This window comes from Ammospiza caudacuta, chromosome 2, assembly GCF_027887145.1.
Source record: "Ammospiza caudacuta isolate bAmmCau1 chromosome 2, bAmmCau1.pri, whole genome shotgun sequence".
Classification (NCBI taxonomy): domain Eukaryota; kingdom Metazoa; phylum Chordata; class Aves; order Passeriformes; family Passerellidae; genus Ammospiza; species Ammospiza caudacuta.
Window position 1 is genome coordinate 57055662 of NC_080594.1, and position 24688 is coordinate 57080349.

General features: G+C 40.7%; 1 protein-coding gene across 1 annotated transcript in view; it reads left to right on the forward strand.

Moving 5' to 3' along the window:
- Window positions 1-1767: 1767 nt before the first annotated feature.
- ATP7B (ATPase copper transporting beta) overlaps window positions 1768-24688 on the forward strand; it is a 30145-nt gene continuing 7224 nt past the window's right edge. Inside the window, exons 1-15 of the mRNA XM_058800619.1 lie at window positions 1768-1930; window positions 9353-10631; window positions 12215-12373; window positions 13471-13634; window positions 14464-14625; window positions 16047-16123; window positions 16483-16657; window positions 17214-17447; window positions 17636-17727; window positions 17847-17974; window positions 19066-19220; window positions 19407-19541; window positions 20408-20602; window positions 22122-22304; window positions 23856-24006. Coding sequence (XP_058656602.1) covers window positions 1895-1930; window positions 9353-10631; window positions 12215-12373; window positions 13471-13634; window positions 14464-14625; window positions 16047-16123; window positions 16483-16657; window positions 17214-17447; window positions 17636-17727; window positions 17847-17974; window positions 19066-19220; window positions 19407-19541; window positions 20408-20602; window positions 22122-22304; window positions 23856-24006 — 3325 coding nt within the window. The 5' untranslated portion in view covers window positions 1768-1894. The remainder of the gene's footprint in view (window positions 1931-9352; window positions 10632-12214; window positions 12374-13470; window positions 13635-14463; window positions 14626-16046; window positions 16124-16482; window positions 16658-17213; window positions 17448-17635; window positions 17728-17846; window positions 17975-19065; window positions 19221-19406; window positions 19542-20407; window positions 20603-22121; window positions 22305-23855; window positions 24007-24688) is intronic.

Sequence of the window (24688 nt, forward strand, 5' to 3'; positions counted from 1 at the left end):
CAGATGTGGCTCTAATTGGTTTGATAAATGCAGAACAAACACAGACACTTGGTAGTAATTCTCTTTAGAAGGGCCATTTCTCAAAATGTTTTCAAAATAGCCCTTTAAAAAAGTTTAGTAGTATCACTAATTTTTTTATGTTAAGACAATGATGCAGAATAGTGCAGTAGTATTTGGAGTTTCACTTCCCTGGCAGAAGACCTTCTTTTCCCAAGAACTGAGGATCCATAGTTGTGGGGAAGTTATGACAGGGAGACAAGCTAGGATGCTTATGTCCTGCATGTGGCTTTCTGGACCAGTCTCTGTGTGACAGGGGTGTGAGGGGTGTACCTCTGCCTTCGGAAGTAAGAAGAATCTGAACTTGTCCTATCATTGGTTTTTGGTAAAGCTAGCTGATGGTAAAGAGGCACATTATAGAAATTATAAATATTATACTAATTATTTTGTCAGATGGAGTGTCTGTAATTTATCCCTCAGGTTTTCATGACATGACAGAGATATGCCAAGGTTTTGACCCCATGTGCTTACCTATGCATAGGAGTAAATTTGTTACTTTTTCCAGCAAGTCCAAGAGATTCTGATTAAATTTAAAACAATTGTTTTAAGGCTTGCATGTGCAGTGATGTCACTGCACAGGAAGGGAGGGTGGAAATTGCTAATAAATAAATAATAACATCTGTTATATTTTGTAAATCTTATGAATGCATAAATGCATGGCCCTGTTCAGCAGTGCCTTCAGAAGTGGACTGCACTACTGTGGACTTGGGAACAGGAGATCCCCCTTACTGCATTAGCATTGTGCTGTGAATTTGCTCTGGGCAATCCCAGAGAAATAAATTCAGGCTTGGCTCAAGGCACTTCTAGTGGTGGTGCCTCTTGTGTGCCTGGCTATCTAAATTAGATGTTCCTGGTGTTGCCCTGAGAATTTTAGGAGAATATATTTTATTTCTTGCCTTTCTGGCATTAATTGCTCATTTAATTTTGTTTGGTTCACTGCTTTTAGTAAAGCTTGCTGATGGTGAAGAGGCACATTTTAGAAAGTGTAAATATTGTACTCACTCTTTTGTTTTCCCTCTTGGTACAAAGAATGAATGTTCTTGTGCCCTGAATTAATGAAAGACCTTTGGTCTAGGAGCCTTTTCTAATAAAGTAATCGTGGGCATGTTTTCCATGTTAGAAGGGACTTCATTTTATCCAACAAACCCCCGATAATTTCATAGAAGGAGGAACTGGAACAGCATTTTCCCTGTGCCGGAGCTGTGATTGTGCACATGGCCACCAGGATGCCTGTCTGTGTGGGCTGGTTACACGCTGGCTGCTGCACACAGGTCATGTTTGAGCAGCTTGTGAAAGGCAGCCTTGGCTGAGCCTGCTGCAGCGCCGTGTGCAGAGATCAGCAGTGCCGGACGCAGTTGGGAAAGCACCAGGGATGCCAATTGGTGGGAAACATTTGAACTGGCAGTGAGAGCAGGTAGCTGAGTGCAGCAAGCAGCCTACATAAGGATCACAGGTTGCATCTGGGATTTCCTGATGAATGATTAATAAGCCCATGGATTAGAAGGGCAGAGCTCTTCAAGCTGTTGTAAATGTAGCTGAAAGAAGCGTGGCTTGGAGGACAACAAATAACTGCTCTCGTGAAACTTTTTTTTTGGCGTTGCAATATTTAAAGTCCAGAAAAATAATGGAGAGAAAACTGGACAACAAAATGAAAAAGGAACTGTCCTACTTAGCTACTTTAAATGACAGAAACATATCCTTGGTGTCTATTCGTAAGCAGCAGGCAGCTCGTGATGTGCCTGAACTACTGATTATTGGTGAAAAGTCCAAGACGGCATCGCTGGTAAAAGCAAGCAGTAACTTGCAGAAAGAAGAGAAACTTTTGCAGAGTTACTCCATGGGAATGACAGAAGTCAATACAGATGAAAGGCAGGTCAGTGTGTGTATGTTTGTGTGCATGTTGGGAGGGAAGTGGTGTTTCTGAACTGGTGAATTTAAAACAAAGCATGTTGTAGCATGGGTTGTATATTAAAGGAGGTTAAACCTTCTTTATCTAAATTTTCTCCATCCCCAACATGGATGCCAGCCCCATAACAAGCAGTACAAATGCAAATCCTCTGGGGATCCTCTGAAAACAATCTTTGAAAGAAGTTGTTAATGATGACTTATGCTGTAGAGGCTAATGAGCATTGTTTTAGCTCCACCTCTAATAATGCAGAGTGGTGATTCCTAGGAAGGAAACATAATAGTATTTCTCCTTTTGAACTCTGATTGCTCCAGTAGTTTGAAGAAGCTCATACTAGTCTGGAGTAAGAGAAACTGCAGAAACATTAAAAATTCCTTATTGTAGGTAAGTAGTTCATTTGTATCTAGTAAGTGGGTGCTAGTGAAGCTCTTGATAAATACATCTTGCAACTTTAAAAAAAAATTCAATGTTGTATATAACTGTGGTACTTTTGGAGATTAACTCCTGTGGTGAGGAGACTTAGAAAGATCAATGCTGAAAGAAATATGATGAGGTTTATGCTTTTAAAAGAGTTTTGCTGTTTAAAATGTATGTACACTGGAGTAATGTAGTTTGGCTTAGTGAATAATGTGAATATTTAAGGAAATAAACTCTCAGAACAAAGCTCAGTTGGTTGGAGCACGGTACTAATAATGCCAAGGTGGTAGATTTGCTTCCTGTATGAGCCATTTGCTGAAGAATTGGACTTGATGATCCTTGTGGGTCCCTTCAAACTCAGAATGTTCTGTGATTCTGTGTGTTCATGTTCTTTGAAACTGGGTATGCTTACAATGATTCAAATAGTGTCAGACTGGAATGAAATAACAGCCAGAAGAGACCAAATGTACCTGAAAGCTTTTTCTGCCTCGAGTTACTTCTTGTATTCTAAATGTTTGCTAGAAAACAGTCATGACATAAAGGACTCTGTTCTACCAAAAGATCTGTTCTCTGTATTCAGTTCACTGGGGTATATATGCTGCTTGTACTGGTGCTGTGAAGAACATCACAAAGAAGTTTGTCTTGTTTTAATTCTAAATTAGAAACATTTCGTTTACATCAAGCTTTTCCCCTTTCCCATTAACCAAACTTGGTTTACACAGCTCCCTTTAATTTAAAAGTGCCTGTTAAGGTCTCTGAGGTTTGTTGACTACAGTGTAGGTGTCATTTCAGTAAGACTGGCTTCAGCTGCCTAAATCTTTCCCTATCATCTGTATTGTTAGAGAAGCCTGATCCCAGGTGGGAAATAGCAGTCCCTTGGCAGAACCATTAGTAAATCAAGTTAGTATTTTGGAAACAAAAGCTTTATAAAGGCTGCTTTGTAGTAATAATCTCATTGAATCTTGATATTCAGGTTTAGAAGGTGTTTTTATCCTCATTTAAGACTCAGGGACTGTTTGAAAAATAACAAATTGTAAGTAGTTACTGGATATAGTAGCTACTGGCATTTGTTAATCTTCGTTTGGGAGACAAGGAGAGAAAGAACAATGGTTATGATCTAATACATTTAAACAATATGCTCTAATGAGATGCGCTGAAAAATGTTAAGGAGGATGAGGATTGAATTTCTGGCTACTCTGTGTGCCAGAGTGCTGCTGTTACTGGCAAAAAATTGAAGACTCGTGACCTTTGATGTTTTTGTGGCTTCTCTGCCCTCATTTTGTTGTTCACTGTCTGCCTGTAATAAACTGGGAAACTTCTGAAGCGTTTAATTATTAGTGTGTGGCTTTTCAGTTGTGTGCTGCTGCTGCCTGAATCCAAAGCCATGAATCAGGCAGTTGTGAAAGAAGGAAGTAGGGAAGGTAAAACACAGATAAGATAATTCTTCAGCAGTTGGGCACTCAAAGGTAAGAGGGCAATAATTGATTTCAGCCTACAGAGGTACAGGGAAAAGAGCAGCCCACAACTTGAGGACATAGTGGATGAGAGGTGCAGTGACCTCCAGCATTTGTGGATGAGCAGGCAGGGAGAGGCAGAGGGGGAGGTGCTGAGTGCGCCGGGCCCCATCTCCTCCCCGCTGATTGCCTGGCATCACTTTGAGGAGCCTGGCGCTCGAGTTTTAGGATGTGAAAGTTGCCATCCCTGCAGGCCAGGCAACGGAGGGCAGGAGAGCAGTGCCAGAGAAGGGGGGAGAGCCTTGCTGGATGAGCTGAGAGGAGTAGTGCTGTGCTGGATTTGGTGTGGGTGATGCTCAGGGGGCTGTGGAGTGTGCCTGTCACAACCTCAGCCTTGTGCTGCAGAGGCCAGGAGTGTTATACTGGCATTTTGGAGGTGGCTGCACCTCTTGGGAAAGGGAAATGGGTAGAGGGATGTCTTTCCTGGTGACAGGCCACCCCACAAGGTGACCATGAAACACAGCAATGGAGGCAGCATGGGGACTCAGCCAGGGGTGGCTGGTGGTTTCACAGACAAGGCAGGCACAAACCTTGTTGAGTTCACAGCCTTGATGTTGCATCCATTCTCAAGACATGGGTCACCATGTGTGCATATGTGGGGGTCTTACTCAGTGCCATGGTTTCCATGTCTTTGGGTTTTTTTCTGAGTTCAGTTGTTTTTCTCAGATTTATTATGTATCCCTTCACTGCTTGAACTCTCAGCCTTTTCATTTTTGAATGGAAATATCCTAAAGAAGGAGCCTGCTTTGGGGCACCATGGGTCAGCATGATGCCTCTAAGGGCAGCCCTCAATGGGGCGGGTTTGCCCCACCAGCCATACAGACCATGGGCTAGGACTACCTTTCCCAAATGAACCTGCCATGAGCTCTGGATGCTGTGATGCCATGAGCTCTGTGCCAAACCAGGGCTTGAGTCTTGGTGCTTCCAATCCAGCAGCATCTCCCTGCCCTGGTCCACCTCCATGCTTTCACAAAAAGTTAGTTCATCTCCAGGGCGTATTCCTTTTGGATGATCTTCTTCCTGCTGTCTGGAGGGGCTGTGAAAGGAGAGCATGAGCTTCTGCCTCTTCCAGCTGTTCCCAAGCCCTGCTCTGGCCCAGGACAGGCATGAGTGCTACAATTCCTGTCTGGGATATGAAGGGTTGTTCTTCATGCCTTGTTTCTTGCTTTGAAATCCTCATACTGGGACTTGGGCTTCAGGTGCCACACTCCTGCACATTTGCTACTCATCTTGGTTCTGGTTCAGAGCTTCTCCTGTTGATGCAAGTGTTTTCCAGCCAGTACTTGTGCTTTCTTTAAAGCTGTCTCCATCTACTACTGATTCTTTGTCAATGATTCCTCAGATTTCTTCAATTTTTTTGTATTGGTCATATGAGCTTCATAACTTTGTATCAGGTTACTTAGCTTTCAGAGTAAAAGACTTGCTCTGCTCTGCGCTTTTAGTTCCAACTTTTACATGCAGAACAAAGGAGGGAAAGAATTGGCATCATTTCCCATGTAATTATTTGCATATTCTTCACACAGATACTGTAAAAATATGCATGAGGCTGGTAGAGCAAACAGACTTGGTGTATACCTGCCCTTAAAAGTGAGCCATTCTCTATTGGTGTGGAGACAAAAGAGTAACTACAGCCAGTTCTTTCACACATTCCCTTCTGGATGTAGTTAGATGCATTTCCATTATTTTGTTCATGTTTCTCTCTGGGCAGAAAAAAGCAGAAGGAGCAATGCCTGAGACTCCCAAACACCTTTTTGGGCATTTTTTGTGGTGATTGTTTTTCTGATCCTCTTGCAGGTAGTGTCCCTGAATTACCATGCAGCCTCATAGATGCCATTTTATGTGTGGGTGTCAGCTGGTATGAGGAAACCATTTTCTGAGACCCAGCATGTGCCTGAGGAAAACTATGGTCACATTTCTGTATGCCTCATCTTTGTGTCCTTACATGAATCTGCTGTTTTCCTCTTGTCTGGTGTAGAAACACTCTTCTTGCAAATACACACATGTATGTATTTCTGCCTATACTGTTTCTGGGGTTTTTAAAAAATCTGTTATAAACAGTACTAAAGGCTTTGTAAATACTTTGTTTGTACCTGTGCACATTTCTTGGTTTTGGGGGTAGATTCTTCAATGTTTTGGCACTTGTGTGGGTTTTTTAAGGGAAAGAAGCTTTTAAATTTTCTTATATCCACATCCCCTCTCTATTTTTTCCTTGTCATTTAAAAATTTGTGTGCAAGGATTTTTCTCCTGCAGATCATAAACATCTGGTTTCGACAAGTAGCAAACAAAATATTTTTGCCAATTCTTCTGAATGTTGGGATAGCTTTTTATGCAAAACAAAAAACAGTGTCCAAGTTTTGAAGTTTCTGTGGCTTACAATGCATTGAAATAGTGAAATCAGTCCTTGCTTTTATGTTTTTCAAAAGACTGGATAATGAGAAGTACCCTCTTGTGGGATCTCAGCACCTCAGGACTGATATGCAGAGTGACCGAGACCACCCTTGGGGGGCTTGGGAGTCCTGGAATGTTGCCAGAAGTGTCTGGTGGCTGGACTTTGATCCTACACGGGAGACGACACCTGTATGAGGATAGGAGGATTTCACTGGGGTAAATGGTGAAGGGATAAGTTAATTAGAGTGTGAAACACAGGGTTTAGGATTTCTGTACAGGGGGGTCTAAAGAAGTAAGATGGAGGAATTGGGGCGTGTCCTGTCCTTCTTCTTCTTCTTCTTGGCCTCCATCTTCTGTGGTGATGTTGGCACTTTGGGATTGGTTATTACTAAAAGTGCACTGGTTAATAAGGGAAAAAGGTACTGGGGAAAATTGATAAATATTGTATACGTAATTTTGAGTATAAAGATAGGTGACCGCCCCGGGGGCTCTCAGTGTGCTCATGGCTGACTTGCTGTGCAGACCTCTGTTGGGCTGAGAGAAAATCTTTTAGATAAACAACTAATAAACACTGAAGACCGAGAAAAATCCTGAAGCCTCTTCTCGTCCTTTGAAGCGCGGGCTGTCCGAGACCACCCCGGGCCTTTCCAGGTCATTTAAACAGCTGAGAAACCGACACCCTCTAATCTTTTTACATGATTAATTTGAATTACTTTTATGTCACGGGGTACCTTGTAAAACTAAGACAGTGAGCATGGCAGGGGGAGGGAACACAGTGGAGGACATAAAGCCTGTGATGGTTCCAGAGTTTCATCTGCAAGAGGTGGCCAGACAGACAAGTGAAGCAGAGAGTGGAGGATGCTCATCTCCTCCATTCGTGCTCTGTTTCACCAAAGGATGCAGAAGGCAAAATACCTTTGTCCTGCAAACCAAAGTACATACACAGAGTGAGCTTCTGTGACTGCAGATTGCACTGAGTGTTTTTGATAAGAGCAGGCCACTGTGAGCAGTGTCCTTGGGGGACTGGGGACAGGGAAGAGGGGATGACAGACAATATTCACCTAATGCTTCTTATCTTCTGTGACAGGCAGAATTGACAAACAATGCGAGTTTGAGTTTAGGCCACGTTTGAAATGTGGTGGATGGGAGACTGTTTTCAGAAGGGTTTTTTTCCCATACACAAGGCCAGGTTATTATTTCTAATTGTGGGAAGTCACAACAATAGGAGGACACAAGAATGGGGATGTCCTGGTTGTCTTTGTGTGGTGCTTAAACAGGGCACCACCTTCGCAGGGAAGTCTGATTAACTGTTAATGCTTTGTTTTGAAAGGAGGTGCTTGTGGCATATTTCCTTATATGCTGGGGATTTCATGAACTTATGGGAGGGGAAGTGCAAGGAGAACAGTGTCCTGGGTGCTGCCAGGCTGGTGGGAGGAGGAGGCAAAAGGGGATGCCAGGTCTAAAATATTCCTGACTCTTCTTCCCCAGCATCCCTGGAGTGCAGCCATGAGGCCAAGCAGAAGAGGGGGAGCAGGGGAGAGAGTTTGCTGTCAGGATAGTTGAGGGGCTGCACCACAATCTTGAAGAGTTGAACTTGCTCATTCCTCCTCCTGTTCTAACAAATACAATATAGAAAATTCTGAAAACAAATTTTTTGTCTTAAGTTTTTGCTGGTTATGTGGCCCCAGACCTCATTATTCCCAAGCTGTCTAAGCGTGAAACAAAATCAAGTTAATGAATTTTGAATACTGCATCAAATGAACTGGATGCAGTCTGGTGTTACTAAGCATCCTAAATGCCTCTCATCCATGCTGTGGTATTGAGAAAGAAGTTTTCTTGTGGGTCATAGGAGCAGGATCTGCAATACTGAGAGTGATCCAGTGGGCCCTTCTCCAGGCTCTCCCTGCAGTAATGCCCAGCATCAGCTGTTTTATTGAATGTCAGAGAGCCCAAGGCTTTGCAGGCAAGAGAATAGTTTTATCCTAGTAGCTTTCATCTAGATCTCTAGTATTTAAAGTTGTCTTAAATCATGGACATGAATTTTCATGTTCTTTCCATGAAATCTGACCATGTAGGACTTGTCCCTGCCCTTTTCAATCTTTCTCATCACATGGCTTCAGCAACTGGAGCTCTCACTACTTGCTCTGTAAGAAGCATTGGCACTTTTTTTTTTTTTAATATTTCATTTTCAGTTGAATTGAGTGCATTCAGCTGTAGAGTTCCAGTATTGCAGAGGCTGTGATCTGACTGAGAGGCCACTTCTGGCTGGCCTAGTTCAGTACTGGCCATCCTGAAAATCAGTCTTGGATGAACTCAGTGAGTTACTGTAGCACAATTTATAGTCCTAGGTGCCTCACAAGTAGGTAAATAAAATTAAACTATAGTGAAAATATCTGCTTACAGTTCTGTGTCTTTCAAGGTCTTTGTTAGATACAGATTTCAGGTTCAAAGGATTATATACTAAATGCAGACAGCCCAGACATTTTTGTGTGTGCATATATCTTTTCAAATACCATGCAGCTGACCCTCCCTGCACCAACTTGTTTCAGGCTTCTGGAAAAGTCATGATTCTGTTTTCTTGGGCTTTTTTGTTTTCTTTGTTTTGGTTTGAACTCCTCCTGGGAAATAGCAGGTTGGCCAAACTGGGCCAGTTTATGACCTTTCTGGAGAGGCAGTCAGCACACTCTCTCCTGTGACCCCCTGTGCCAGTGACAGTGTGCTCTGAAGAGCAGCTCCGGCTGTGTGATGGAAGTGTCCTGTGGCTGCAGAGAACTCAAGTTTTACATTACTTGGTTGGGGTAGGAATATTGAGTCAATTCTGCTTTTATATCCCTAGTCAGGATTTTCTAAATTGCTGCTCAAGAGACTGTCAGAAGCCTGATTCGTCATCATGGGCATAACTCACTGGTGATATATTCAAAGTGTAAAATAATGTTGGAAAAGGTTTTTGCCATATAGACTAACTTGAGAGCACTTCTAGTATGTGCTTGAGAGCATATGAAGACTGTTGTTGCTTTTACAGAGCTGAGGATACATGTATTTATTTTTACTTTTCTGCTTTCTCCTTAGGCTTTGTCCAACATCGATTCTCCTCCAGGTTGTGAGCTGAAGCCTACAATGAAACATAATTTTGCTTTCGATAACATGGGCTATGAGGCAAGCTCTGAAACCATGCCCTCTCCACCTTCCCAAGAGCATACTGTGGTAGTCAACATTGTGGGAATGACCTGCCAATCATGTGTACAGTCGATAGAAGGCCGAATTTCCAAGGTGAAGGGCATTTTGAGAATCAAAGTCTCCCTTGAACAGAACAATGCTGTTATCAAGTATCGGCAGTCGGAAATAAGCCCTGAAGAGATTTGCCAGGAAATTCTGGATATGGGCTTTGACGCCAGCATAGCAGAAGAGAAGTTGGCAACAGCAACTGCAAATTTGCCAAGCTTGAAAGAAGCAGTAGCTAAGCTTCGGGTAGAAGGCATGACATGCCAGTCCTGTGTCACCAACATTGAAGGAAATATTAGGAAACTGCACGGTGTGGCAAAAATCAAGGTGTCACTTGATAACCAAGAAGCAATTATTGCTTACCATCCTTACATCATTCAGCCTGATGACCTCAAGAGACACATCAGTGACCTGGGCTACGACTGCACCATTAAAAGTAAATCAGCCCCTTTGAAGCTGGGTTCCCTTGATCTCCAGCGCTTGCAGAATGCAAACCCCAGGGAGACACCTGCAAATCTTCAGAGTGATGGGCTGGATCCGCTGGTCCCCGTGATGGGTAGCACAGCAACAGTGACTGTACAGATAGAGGGCATGCACTGCAAGTCCTGTGTCAGAAACATCGAAGGAAATATATCAGATCTTCCTGGCATAAAAAGTATTAAAGTGTCTTTGGAGCATAAATGTGCTGTGGTACAGTACAGCCCAGATTTAATCACCCTGTCAGCTTTGCAGCAAGCTATCGAATCCCTTCCACCTGGAAACTTTAAAGTAAGCCTCCTAAGTGGTTCAGAAGCAAATAAAGCAGCATCTCCCTCAGGTGTTTTCACATGCAATGTCATCAGACAGCCACCACAAGGCACAACACATGTGGCTGTTATTAAGATTGATGGCATGACCTGCAATTCTTGTGTACAGTCCATAGAAGGGGCTGTATCACAGAGGCAGGGAGTGAAGAATGTAGCAGTTTCTCTAGCTGGCAGTACTGGGACGATACACTATGATCCAGCTGTCACTAGTGGAGAAGAGTTAAGAGCTGCCATAGAAGACATGGGATTTGATGCTTCTGTGCTGACAGGTAACAGTGTTTTTTCTTCTGTGGGTAGCGTGCCAGGGTGGGTCATGCAAGGTCTGCATTGAGATTCCTTTCTGGAGAGAAACACTTAAAGCATCGCATTGACATTGTCTCTTCTGAATGCCTGGCCTGATCTGACCTCACTTAGCAAGGGAGAGAGGTTTCAGCTGTAAGGCACCTTGTTTCAGCCCTTAATAACTGCAGCAGTGGGTGTAAGAGTTGAGTTACATTATGAAGCCAAAAGGCCTGAGGTACAAAGCCTTTCAAGTAGCTCATCTCCTTCCCCCCTGAAGCAGGCTTCCTCCTATGTCTACAGGCTGCTTTAAGTAGATCTATCAAACCAAATGTTTACATTTATGTTCCAGAATACTAAAACTTACAAACTTCATGAAGTATCATTTAAAACCACTTTTTACCTAGCTAAAACCCCCTTTATATGTCTTTAGCCTTTGAACTTTATTTCTTCAGTACTGTTCAGTACTACAGTACTGAACTTTATTTCTTCTTTTTGCCTGCCTTACTTCACTAAACCTTGCTTTAAGCAAGGTCAGTGGCAAAATACAGGTACTCTTTGGGGGGAACAGCTGCTTTTGCATTTCAGTTCATCAGTGTATGCATTTTGTACATGTGCTCAATGTTTAAAAAGTTGTTTTGATGCAGAATCTCCTCTCTCGCAAATTTCGAATGTGGCAATTTTCGCCTGCCTCAGCCAAACATATTTGCTTTGAAATACCTGATGCAGTTTACCTGAAACTAAGTAGTTTGATCACAAAAAACCACATCCTATTCACTTCTCTCATGGGTCCTATCCCTTTGAATCTGTGGTACTACTACAAATGAGGAGGGCCCTGTATGTGGTGTTTAATTATCATTTGCTTGGTTTATAATTTGTTGGCGGGAGAGTTCCAACTCCATCTGGAAAAGGAGGGACCCCCCAGTGTTTAACCTGTTTAGAAGCAATTCCTGCTCCTTCACACAAACCTCTGCCCAAGGGAGGTAGTTTGTGAACACAGCTGGAGTTGTTGTGTGTCTGTTCAATATCTGGCAAAGAATAAAAATGTTTGCAAGGGGCCTGTTTGTGTTCAGGTCTATGGGGTGCTTCCAAGACTCATTTTGCAGCACTTGCAGTGTGAATACTGTGCCATAAAGAGAACCCTGTTGAGAAACTTGTTTTCCTTGTTTGAGATGAATTTATGTGAGTCCTGCATAGATGGCGACAATGACAGAACGGGTATGACTGGACTCCATTCTCTGTGCTGGATAAGGACCCTCTAGATACCAATAAATCTTTATCAAGTGGAGGTAGCTGACAGCTCTAGGCATTGAAATTGGAAGGAATGTGGAAAGCTAGTTCTGTAGAGTTAGATGGTCATGGAAGTGGCACTGGTGAATATGTATTTTTGTAAGCATGGTAACAGTCTATATTATTTCCACATAGAGACCAAGGTTATTGTGTCACCTTCCAAACAACTGTGAGTGTTTATGTGGTTGATAAATGTGACTTGTTTGTACTTTTGCGTCACCCAGTCACACTGTGAACAGCTCAGTGTATTGTGCATTTATTCCAGACACCGCCCCTGGAGAACACAGGGGCCAGCCTGATGCCAGCAAAGCTGCTGTGCAGCCTCGAGCTCCAGAGCCTCCTCACCAAGGGAATGCCTCAGATGCTCTTCCTCACCCTGATGGGTCAAACCAGCTCAATGGAGCCACAGAAGAAAAGTGTGTTTTACAGATCACAGGAATGACCTGTGCATCGTGTGTGTCTACCATTGAAAGAAATTTGCAGAAAGAAGATGGTAATAAATTTAAGATTCCTATAATGAGTCTAATGATAAGGGATGATGGGATGGAAAAGATGTTCTATGAGATTAAAAGAAGAGGCTGTCATACAACATCTGGAAGTTAAATAGACTTAATGGTCTGTCTTAGTGCTAATGTAACTATGTCACTGTTTAACTATCCTATTGCACTGGTGGGCAAACATCATTAACATACTTGTAAAAGGTTGTAAAGTGATAAAAAATTCAAATACATCTGAAGACAAGAACAGAGAAATTGTTATAATTTAGTTTTCAGGGCCTTGTTGGTTTACAAAGTAATCCATCTCCTCCAGAGCCGTTGAGAGCTGGGCATGCTCGGGCATATTTACACAAGCAGGTGCAAACAAATGTATGGCTCCACTGCCAGGGTGAGCTTAGGCACAGTGGTGTTTACTGGCCTAGAAGTCTGCAGGCTGGGGCTGCCTTTCCTCTGGCCATGTAGAAGATTAACAGATGAGCCTTAGCAATGTCTGATTTCATTTGTGTCAGCATGCCTTTGGGGAGTTTTGCTTATTGATTACTCTCTCCTCAGTCTCCCAGTGGTGGTCTCACTGCCTTGATTTAGAAATCAAAAAAAGCATTAGCTCTTAAAAAAAATTTTTTTTGCCTTGTGATCTTTATGTTTTGATTTTCAATTTTAATGTAGATTTCTGTGGGCTTTTTATTTATTAAAAAAATAAGGAGGGGTGAAGGATAGGAAAATAAAAGGTATAGCATTGTGCTGCAGGGCTTGTTTCAAACTACAATAGTCTAGGGCAGATCTTTCTGCAGTGGATGCAAAGGTTGCTTCCAAATATCCTTTTTGTCTGTTAGATCACAGCAAAACTCACCTCCTTCCCTGTGTAAATCTTGCAATTCTTTCATTGCTAAAGGGAGACTCAGTGTGGCTGGGTCTCTGTAAAAACTTTGCTGTTGTGACTAGAGAAAAACACTAGAAGGAAGCAGAGAGAAATCATTAGGCTTATAATACTTCTAAGTTGTTACAGTCCTCACTAACAGTCACTTGTAATATTTTATTTTTCTTTCCCTCAAAGGAGCTACATTATCTAATGTTTTTGTTATTGCCACTGCAGGAATTGTTTCAGTGTTGGTAGCACTGATGGCAGGAAAAGCAGAGATAAAATACAAGCCAGAACTCATACAGCCTCTTGAAATAGCACAGCTGATCCAGAATTTAGGTTTTGAAGCTACCATCATGGAAAATAATGCAGAAACAGAAGGGCAAGTGGAGCTTCTTGTAAGTCATGTGTGTTTGAAATTACATGTTTATTATGGAAAAGTCGGGTCTGGAAGACTGATTTTCTTGCAAATAGCTTTGCTTGAGCAGTTGTGGCTTCGCAGCTCAGTTCTGGCTGGTGACACTTTTTTTTAATATAATTGCTGAAAAGACAAAATCAACTTGTCTTAGAAGGACCTATCCAAAAGCACTGAAATAAAAAGTGACAGTTCCATGTACTGATTAGACTTTTCTTAGCAATCAGAAATGAAACAGAAGTTTTCCTTTAAGGCACTTTAGTACAGACTCTGTGTAACTGAGAATTTGTCAATAAATATGCATTGCTAATGTTAAAGGCTTTGCATAGAGGTCTAGGAGCTTTGAGTAAAATCAGTAAAATTAGTAAACTTCTTATTGAAGGATGGATTCCTCAAACAGTAATTTTTATTCTCTGATAGATATTTACTGCAAGACAGAGAACATCAGTCTGCTGCTGTGTTAATAGATCACAAAGTAGTAACATGCCTTATTGAAGCCACAGGAAAATTCAAGAGAGATGAAGTTACACATGCAGAATTTGGCTCTGGCAATCTTGATAGAATCAAATTAGTTATACTTCTACAGTTAATAGCATGTCTGAGTGTTACCATGCAAATACATGGCTGTGACTTTATCTGCTGTCTGCACAATTTTGTAATAAAAGTGGATAGTTATGTTCTCAGCTTTGTATCATTTAAGACAGTTCTATAAAACCTTTAAAACCTTTATGCTGAGGCTTTGTCTCAAGTACACCCACAAATACTGGGTGAATGTGGGGGATTGCTAACTACCTAAAATTGTCTTTCTTTAGATTACAGGGATGACTTGTGCTTCTTGTGTTCACAATATTGAATCCAAACTCATGAGAACAAACGGCATATTCTCTGCCTCAGTTGCACTTGCAACTAGCAAAGCTCAGATCCAGTTCGATCCTGAAATTATTGGACCTCGAGATATTATAAAAGTAATCAAGGTAGGCTTTGGAAAATTTTTGTATATGGACAATTGCATGGTGAAACTTAGAAGGAAATAAAGCAGCTGATATTTGAGAGGTTTCACTGATTTTGCAGAAGCCATAGTTATTGCCATGTTTTTATGCTCTTGTGGTGAGGCTGCTGTGTTCCACAGGAATGCATAGGCTCCCAGCTGGTACTCTAAAAACACACACTAGAAACTACAACATGAACCTTTTTTTATCTTTACCTGGCAAAAGTGTCAAATATTAATTTCTTGAAATTCTGTGTGTACAATCACAGTTAATTCAGTGAAGTGTAGCTAATTTAGAAAAAAAGTACTTCTTTCTCTTGACAGCGACAAAGGCTGTAAAAGAAGTTTTACCACAGCTCATGCCACAAGCATTACATATCTCTGTACACGCTTGCATTCATCCCTACATCTTTTTGAATGGAAACAGACTGATATTAAATGAAAAAATCCTGGTTTACCAGTAATCACAGATCATAAAATGTACTGGTATGATGGCCCAGATGTGGACAAAACCTTTTTCTTTTCTGTCCCACCAGAAGAGAGGAGATCATACTGTATGAGGTGCATGCAGTGAGTAGTCAGGAGGACAGCAGAGAGTGTTTGTCTTCCATGCTGTAGAGTATTTACTCAGAAAAGAGCTGATAGACCACAGAACTGATGCAGCTGCAGTTATTAAAATGTTAACTAGTAGACTGTTCAGGCTGGCAGAGTAGTTCTCTAAAGCATACTTTGCCACAGAAGCATTTCATGATGCAGGTAGAAAGTTTAAGTGTTCTTGCAAGTGTGCTTTGGGTTTTTGTGTGTTTGGGCAGGAGGCATGGTTCTACTCCAGTAACTCACCCAAGTGACTCAATGATGGATTTTTGCTTGGTTTTGTTTCTGGACTGCTTTGCCCTGCAGTTTGTTGTCGTCAGGCTTAAACTAACTTCAGACACTTTAATTTTCAACTTCAGGTGTATTTATTAAACTGTAGTGTTAGGGACTTGCTCATAAGGTTGTAAAGTTCCCAGTGGCTTGTGCATTTTAACTTCCTTTTTGGTATGTCCCATATCTCCTGATTATTCCAGTGGGGCTGAAAGGGCACATATTTTTCTTTAAGAGGAGTGGAGTAGAATTCCACCTCTCAGTGGCTCCCTGTGCCTAAAAACTTGGACACTTACTGCATCTATACACTGTGTTCATGTATAGGCACCAGAAGTCCTTTGCAGTCCAAATTTTGGCTACTGACTGAAATATCCTCTCATTTTGGCAGAATCTGAAAGTAAATAGATGGTTGGACTTTATTAAACATGGAACAGTGTCCTTTTCTGACATTTCTTCTAAAAATAGTGTAATTTAAATGTGTTTTAAGTAATATGGTTAGCTTCATCAAAACTAACTTATCTTCCCTTCCGTTTCAATAAAAAGGAAATTGGCTTTCATGCTTCTGTGGCTAAAAGAGCTCCAAATGCACATAACCTGAGTCATAAAAAGGAAATACAGCAGTAAGTATTTCTTTTCTCTCTTACTAAAGAACATGCCTAGATCATATCTTGTAACTCTACTACCCCCAGCACTCTTCCCAGTTAATTAGATTATTCTCGTGTAAAGCATATTTAATTTTACCATTCGCCATTTGGTTCAAGTACTTTTATTGCTTTCATTAGTTTTAGTTTTTAACTGCCAGAAGTCTATACAGTTAAACATGTTGCAGACCCTGAAGTTGTTCCAAAATACTGGATCTTTGCAAATATCCAAAGCTGTGTGTTAGTACACTGCTAATTACCCCAGCCCTGCACTACCAGCTCAGCTGGGCCTGAGTGGGGTGTAAAAAACCCATGGATTTACAGTTTTTCTTTTTCAGGTGGAGGAAATCTTTCTTGTACAGCCTAGTGTTTGGTATCCCTGTTGTAGTCTTAATGATTTATATGCAAATACCCAATGGTGAAGACCATGGGTCTAAGGTGCTGGAACAGAACCTCATTCCTGGATTATCTATTTTGAATCTTCTCTTTTTTATCCTGTGCACTTTTGTTCAGGTATGTCCATACTGCTTCCCAGGGGTCTGCTTTCTATTCATCTCCCATTTATGTGATCTGATGTGATAAAGACAGAAATGGAAAGATTGAGTGGATTAGGCCTGCCCTCTTGACTGTACCACCTAAGCAGAACAAAGTGGCACTTTTCTTTTTTATCCTTTTTGTATTTATTCAATTCATAGCTCTTCCTCCTGTCAAAGTTGCATCAGATAGTTACCAAGTGGAGAAGGTAATATTAAAATAAAGAGATGCCTGATCATCTGCAAACTAATTGGCTAGCTGTAGGTAAATCCTTTCATTTTCTCTGCCTTGTGTACTTTGCATTGCTGAGGAAAAGGATGATATTTGCTGGTTTTGAGAACCAGGAAGTGTGAATGAGAGGATGTCAATGGAGTCAATGGAGTCTCCTAGTAGACCTGGTTGTATCAGTATAAAATTTTCTTGGGTCAGCAATGCCTTCCCTTATGTCCTGCATGGTTTTAATTCTGCTCTGGCAGTATTATGTACTCTGTACTTACTGATCTCAATGTGAGTCTGTCCCTGCTCACACCAACAGTTCCTTGGTGGATGGTATTTTTATGTACAAGCTTACAAGTCCCTGAGGCACAAGACAGCCAATATGGATGTGCTCATCGTGCTGGCCACGACAATTGCTTATGTGTATTCCTGCGTGATCCTGATAGTAGCAATCCTTGAAAAGGCAGAGAAAAGCCCCGTCACTTTCTTCGACACTCCTCCCATGTTGTTTGTGTTCATTGCGCTCGGCAGATGGCTGGAACACATAGCCAAGGTAACTCATCTTCACACAAATGTTGTCTATTTATGACAGGAGTAGAGTAAACTATTCAGAGGAATTTTGAATTCAGCTGTTTCTGGTGTAGTCTGTAAGATGAAAGGTTGTTTAGAGCTCATTGTGTTAAGTACATATCGGGATTTATATATCTCAACGTATCTTAAGCATTAATCTCTGTTTTTTAGGGCAAGACCTCAGAAGCTCTTGCTAAGCTTATGTCTCTTCAAGCCACAGAAGCCACTGTGGTGACTCTTGGACCTGGCCACTCTATTGTCAGGTAAGTATTTATTAATCAAATTCCCTTTAGCCTGCCTGGGTCACAGACTAGGCTTGATGCAGTTAACCTGAAAGCTGATAGCATAAGTAACCTGCCTGTTCTGCATGTGTCTTTTGCAGGGAGGACCAAGTACCTGTTGAACTGGTTCAAAGGGGTGATATTATAAAAGTTGTTCCTGGTGGAAAGTTCCCAGTGGACGGAAAGGTCATTGACGGCAGTTCTATGGCAGATGAGTCTCTCATTACTGGTAACTTCCCTTGTCTTACACAAAGAAGTGAAATCTTCTGGAACTCTTTATTACAAGAAAAGAGAGCAGACCCAACCCAAACACTGCTGTCTGAATGCCACCTCCCACAGCCACAGGATGCTGTGTCTTAATGGATGCTGTGGCTTTGTAAGCTTGAATTAAAATCCTGCATCTGTGCACACCCTAAAAAATGGAAGGTTTTCCACTCAGTCTGGCCACTTACTAACCTACTGATAGGATAGGTAGAGTCATAACACTGTTGTCCTTATTCCAGTGATCTGGCTGGAGTTTCTCCTGGAATGTATTTGTAGAGGTGATACCTTCTCAGAAATAAGTTCTAAAGGATGGTGTGGAAGTCTTGATGAGATGCTGGAGTTTGTATGACAGGGCTCTCTCAATGAGCAAGGAGGGAGAAAGAAAGCCTAGAAATTTCATGTTTATTAAGGGTCACAGGACATTTTTACATCTTCTGAAATTTTAATTTCATTTTGTAAATATAGTAAGGATTCAATGCATTGTACAATTCTTACAAATAAAGTAAAAGATATAAAAATTTGCATTGGCATTGGATTACTTGTTCTAGTTGGGAACAGGGACTCTTTTAGCTTCAGGGAATCAGTTGTTATCACTACCACTAAAAATAGAGAAAATAAAGATGTTCTAGAGCTAGTATTCATGCAGAGGTAGCAGGAGAACAGGAGCTTTTCCACAGAAAAACTTTCTGGTCTTTGAAAACTCAGGGTCATGGAGATAAAAACAGATTTCTCAAACTCCCCTTGCTATACAAGGTGTTACTGGAGAAATTCCTGGAAGGACTTTTTCCAACCAATGTGTTCCTTGCCCTTTTGGGGGATGGTTTACTGAAAAGTTATGATCAAGGAAACATCATTTCCTTTGAAATTAATCCTATAAAAAGTTTTATAAAAATATAACACTACCTATCCCTGTCTTCACCAGTCAGAGATAGCCAGTATGTGATTTCTGGTCATTATTGCATAGCCTACTGATTTTGCTAACACAGAATGAGCTGTGTGCTAATGGATTATGCTTTTAGGGGTATTGGCTCATTTATTCTTACCTTTTCTTTCCAGGGGAACCTATGCCAGTCATAAAAAAGCCTGGGAGCACAGTGATTGCTGGTTCTATAAATACATATGGCTCACTTCTTGTTAATGCAACTCATGTTGGTAGTGATACCACTCTGGCACAGATTGTGAAATTGGTGGAAGAAGCTCAAATGTCAAAGGTAAAAATAATGGAGAAGAAAACCTTGATCCCAGCTTTTGATTGAATAATAAAAAGAATATATGTTTTGATACTTATATACTTCAGCAAACTGTGTTTTTCCAGAACTATTGTGTATTTTCATCAACTCTGCATATTTATGTGTTTCAACCACAAACATGCAAATAACTGGGTTTATTTTTTATAGGCACCTATCCAGCAACTGGCAGATAAATTTAGTGGATACTTTGTTCCATTTATCATCATCATTTCAACTGTGACATTGATAGCATGGATCACAATTGGTTTTGTAAACTTTGATATTATTAAAAAATATTTTCCTGTAAGTAGTTTTATTATTATAACTGGATTTTTGTGTTGGGATATCTTCCAATGTAATTAAGATGCTTTTTCTATGTGAGGTTTGATGCTATAATCACCCTGAGAGGAGCTCAGTTGGTTAGATAATAACGCCAAGTTTGTGGGTTCAATCCTTCTATGGGCCTTTTACTTTAAGAGTTGGACTTGATGATCCTTGTGAGTTCCTTCCAACCCAGAATATTCTGTAAATACTTCTGTTAAACATGGTGTTTTCTACACAGAGCAGATAATGATGCTATTTAAAATCTCTCTTCAGGTATAAATATATTTTTGCATTTACCCTTTAGTTCTGTGTGGGGTTCTTACAAATGGAAATTATTCACAGCATTTCTGGGCTAAACATTATCTATAGCTGCATTGCAAGGAGCTGAGCCATTCCTGTTATGTCTGAAATTTTTGTGGGCATTCCCGTTTCTGATGGCAGATAGTGGTTTTGGCTTGAGAAAGAAGCTGAGCTTCTGTTATCTTTAGGATGTGTATTTTCTATGCTCAGCAACTGGGGGAGAGTCTGTGTATCTGGAAATAGCATTCTCCTTTGCTAAGCTTTAAAGGAAATTCCCACAAGTTATGTGACATCCGGGAGACTCAGAGCAGAAACAAACATTTGTATGCTTGAGCAGCAAAAAATCTAGAAAATAAACAATTCATAACATTGACCTTTCTTTAGCATTACAGTAACAATAATAGATTGATTTCCTATACTGAAGTTTTCCAGATAAATGTGTTTCCTGAAATGACTGTGATTGATTGTACATCTATGTTATCTGCTGTCGGCATTCTTACATATCTTTCTTTCATTTTCCCCCCGTCTCTTCCTTCTTCTTGCAGAATCAGAGCAAAAACATTTCAAAAGCTGAAATAATACTGAGGTTTGCGTTTCAAACCTCAATCACTGTGCTGAGCATTGCATGCCCTTGCTCTTTAGGCCTGGCTACCCCCACAGCTGTAATGGTGGGCACAGGAGTGGCTGCGCAGAATGGAATTCTCATCAAAGGTGGAAAACCCCTGGAAATGGCACATCAGGTTAATACAGTTCATTCTGTACTTTTGTAGCTTACCTAGATATTGCTATATGAAATATAATCATTCCCCAGGAAATTCTGCATGTTCAAAGAAAGATGGTGGAAAGTTGTTCCTTCTTTTTTTTTTTTGGTCCTTTTTTTTTTTCTTTAATTGATTGCTGCTTATTGAGATTAAGAAGATAAAATGAACCTTCTTCAAAGTAGTCATAGCAAAGTGTTGAGAGCCAACATACCTTACAATCTCATGACTGTGAGTTTGATAATCCTCTTCATGGCAATCTTCTTCATGCTAATCCTCTTCTGCAAAAGAGCCAATAATCCACTGAGTTTTTTCTTTCCTCTGAGACCTTTCATGAAATGCATATTGTTCATGATCTGCAGTTAAAAATTTTAAATGAAGGAAAAAAAAATTATTTGAAGTTGTTTTAGTGTATAGACAAAAAAGACAGAAGGGAGGCAGAAAAAAACCTTCAAAGACACAAAAATTATTCAAAGAGGAGGAAGAGGCTGAAGGAGAAAGAGGTTTGACATGTCCACAGCCACTGGAAAGAAAATGAATCAAAACCACACTGTGATGGGGTATATTAGACATATGCAGAACATTTTAAGGAAGGAGGATGGTAACAGCAAGTTAATCAGACTGATAATTCTTGTTATTACTTGATCACAAGTTTTTCCAAGGATCACAAGTTTTTCCAAGTCTCTTGGAAAATATAAAAAAGACTGCTAATTAAGGCGGGAAGTTTTTACTTTTTGGATCCAAGCAAGGCTATGGTCAGGGCTTTGAAAATTAGGTGACCTCTGTGATTCTGCAAGGTTGGTGTGTTGGTTAGTTGGATATGGAATAAGTGCCTACTTTGCTAAGTTTGTGGAGTTTGTGTTTCTTTCTGCTGTGTTTATTTTCAGGATTAGAATTTATTTTATCTTTGAGTTCCAGTCTATGTGGGGCTCTGTTTTTTGCTTCATTTCTGATTCCTCAAGACCCATTGGCCTGGCTGACAATTCATGGCTGAATTTGGTGAATAGCATGACATCAATTTTGCTTAGGTTATCGTTTCTTGAACTTCTTGCACCCTTTACATCTTCTTTATGACCAAAACACTTCCGGAGTACCCTTTCCTCAGTGTCATTGTTGATTAGAACTGCATTCAAAAAGCCCTCTTTGCATCACATACCTTGTGGTAAAAGTGATTAAGGTGCCATTATGTGACTCCTGCATGTGAATGCATGTTCTGTCCTTTGTGTATGCATCTCAGTCCTACACTGTTGCCTGGAATCCTGATATAGACACAGGATGATCTTGTAGCTTTATGAGGAATTAATAAGAAAGCATAAGGAGTTATCTGCTGTACAGATAATTCAAGGTATCTAGAGGAATCCCTGCTTCTGTAGATTTATTCTGTCTTTGTGTGGCTATAGTTAACTGTTCATTAAAGTCTTGACTGTATTTTTGTGCCATAAACATACCAGCACCCCTGCACTTGCAGGGTTTAGGCAGTAAATGTATTTCTTTCTTGCAGATCAAGACTGTGATGTTTGATAAAACTGGGACCATCACCTGTGGAGTTCCTAAAGTCATGAGGGTGCTTTTGATGGGAGACACAGGTGTGCTGCCCCTGAAGAAGGTGCTGGCTGTTGTTGGTACAGCAGAGGCCAGCAGCGAGCATCCTTTAGGAATGGCTGTCACTAAATACTGCAAAGAGGTACTTAGCCTTCCTATTTCATCCAGGGCCTGAAGGCATCAGTGAAAATGCAGCAATGTTGTATAAAATGATCAGGTTCCAGAGGAAAGAGCCTGCCTGAACAGTAACAGACTGGAAATCTGGGAGATTGCATGGTGGTGCAGCTTGCTCTGGACATTACCAGACAGTGTTTATCTAAGCTGTGCTTTTCTGGGAACAATGTGGAGTTCTGAAGGAAGATCTCACTAAGTTTATCTTGAACTAAAGAGAAAATAAGGAATATATGCAGGAGGAATACTTATACTTAAAATAACATCATGAAGCAAATGTGTGTGATGACATTTATATTATCTGACTATAGTCACTTCTATTAGTCACTTGCTCATCTGAATAAATTAGCTTCAAAAGGCTTTGAAGCTTGAATATTAAACTGTAATATTTGCGAGTTTCACAAATGAATTGACCAATGACTCAAGTCTTTGTAAATTTTACATGTCCTCAGAGGTCATTTATATATGTCATGTGTTCCTCAAGCTTCAGGGAGAAGTAAAACACAAGTCACAGTGAAAATAGGAAGCCTATGTAAATAAACAATTTATGTCTGCTAAGAAAAATCATTAATTGATTTAGGGAAAAATAGTTTTAAAAATATATCAAATTTGCTAGATCTTTCAGTGATAAAATTTAGAAGTAAAAACATAAATTTAGAAGGAAAAAGAGAATTTAAGCAACAAACCAATTGCCTTTCCTGTGTTTTACATTTTTAATTTAAAATTTGTTTTAGTACCCTGACTGTTTTGTAGTCATCCCATGAAGAAGTTATTACTGGATCATGGCTTATATGAATTGTACTGCTATAATGTTGGCTGATGTTCTTACCTCCTGCCTTGTCATCCCTGTGTTTTAAGATCACAGAGAGCTACATGTAGTTCCAGCTTTCAGAGACAACCGAGAATAACTTATTTACAAATTAATATTTTCTCAAATTTTTTTGTAGCTTTTAGGGTCCTGATAATCCCTTTATCTCATCTTGAAGGTACTCACTGGTATCTCTCCCTAAGTCAACAGAAAAACCTAGTTTCCCTAACATCCAGACAGATCCCTCCAGGAATCAGATACAGTTTTTCACTGTACTCTTACATATCTACAAAAAGGTCTGATCCACCACAGGCAGATGTCTGTGAGGTTAATTAGAAGTTGCCTCATTTGTAAGCTGAGTGGCTTAATGTTGAAATATTTCTTTTTCATTCCTAGTCTTGGCTAAAGTAATGAACCACCAATCTAATTTTTTCATCCTTGAACTACCAGAAAAAGCTGTTCTTTGTGGTTTGCTGCTGCTAGGGCTGAGACCTGGCTGTGATCTGTATGGCTGCCCCTTTCTAGAAGTCTAAGCCACAGCACACCCAGAGCATCCTTATTTTTAGTTCTGTGCTACTGATACTCCAGGCTAGTTTTCAGTAGGTCAGTCATTGCCAAGGGGAGGAATGAGGCCTCTTTTTGGCAAGAGTTATCTAATGTTTGTACCCCACATGGGCAGCACAGATTGATGGTGGCCTCTGGTTACATCTTCAGGAGCTTGGCACTGAGAGCCTGGGATACTGCACCGACTTCCAGGCAGTCCCAGGCTGTGGTATCAGCTGCAAGGTCGGAGGAGTTGAGGCCGTCCTTGGCACAGCTGAGGAAGCTCCCAATAAGCTGGATGCTAACAGGACTGGGGACAGCAGTGCTCCTCTGGGAGATGATGGAGTTATCCCACTCTTGGAACCACAAGGTAAGTGATTATCTGCCCTGTGCTGCCCTTTGTGCCAGCTGCAATGTGGGGGAGAATGAACCAACAGCACTGACCACCTACCAAGCTATGTACAAAAGAAAGGTGGACATGGGGCAGAAGAAGGCAAAGAACAGGAGGGACAAAAATGTGCTTTAATGAAAATTGAAGCTCTCTCCACAACTCTTGATCTCTCTCTGCAATTCAGAAACTTAATTGAGAATTAGGTATAGTGATGAGTACTTGAAAATTCTATACAATACATGGACAATAAAGGCATACCCAGTAATGTTCCTTTTGGACAGAAAAATGGTCCAGCAGGCAGCAAAGTTTGCATTATCTTCCCATTTAAAGCAGTTGCTTTTAACATATATTATCTTACTGCAACTTTTACATCCTACTCTTAAGTTCCATATTAACTTGGACCTTTTGTCTCCTATTCATATACCTCTCAAAGCACTTAATTAAAAAAAAAAACAAACTCAAACCTATACAGCAGATGCAAAACAAAATGTGCTATATCTGAAAACTTATTTTAGTGCCTGATAGCTTTGATTAGGCTAATAAAATTCAGGTGTGTTTCAGATTCTCTGGATGCCAATTTGCTATTTTGTAGTGTAGGAGAGAAAGAAAAGGT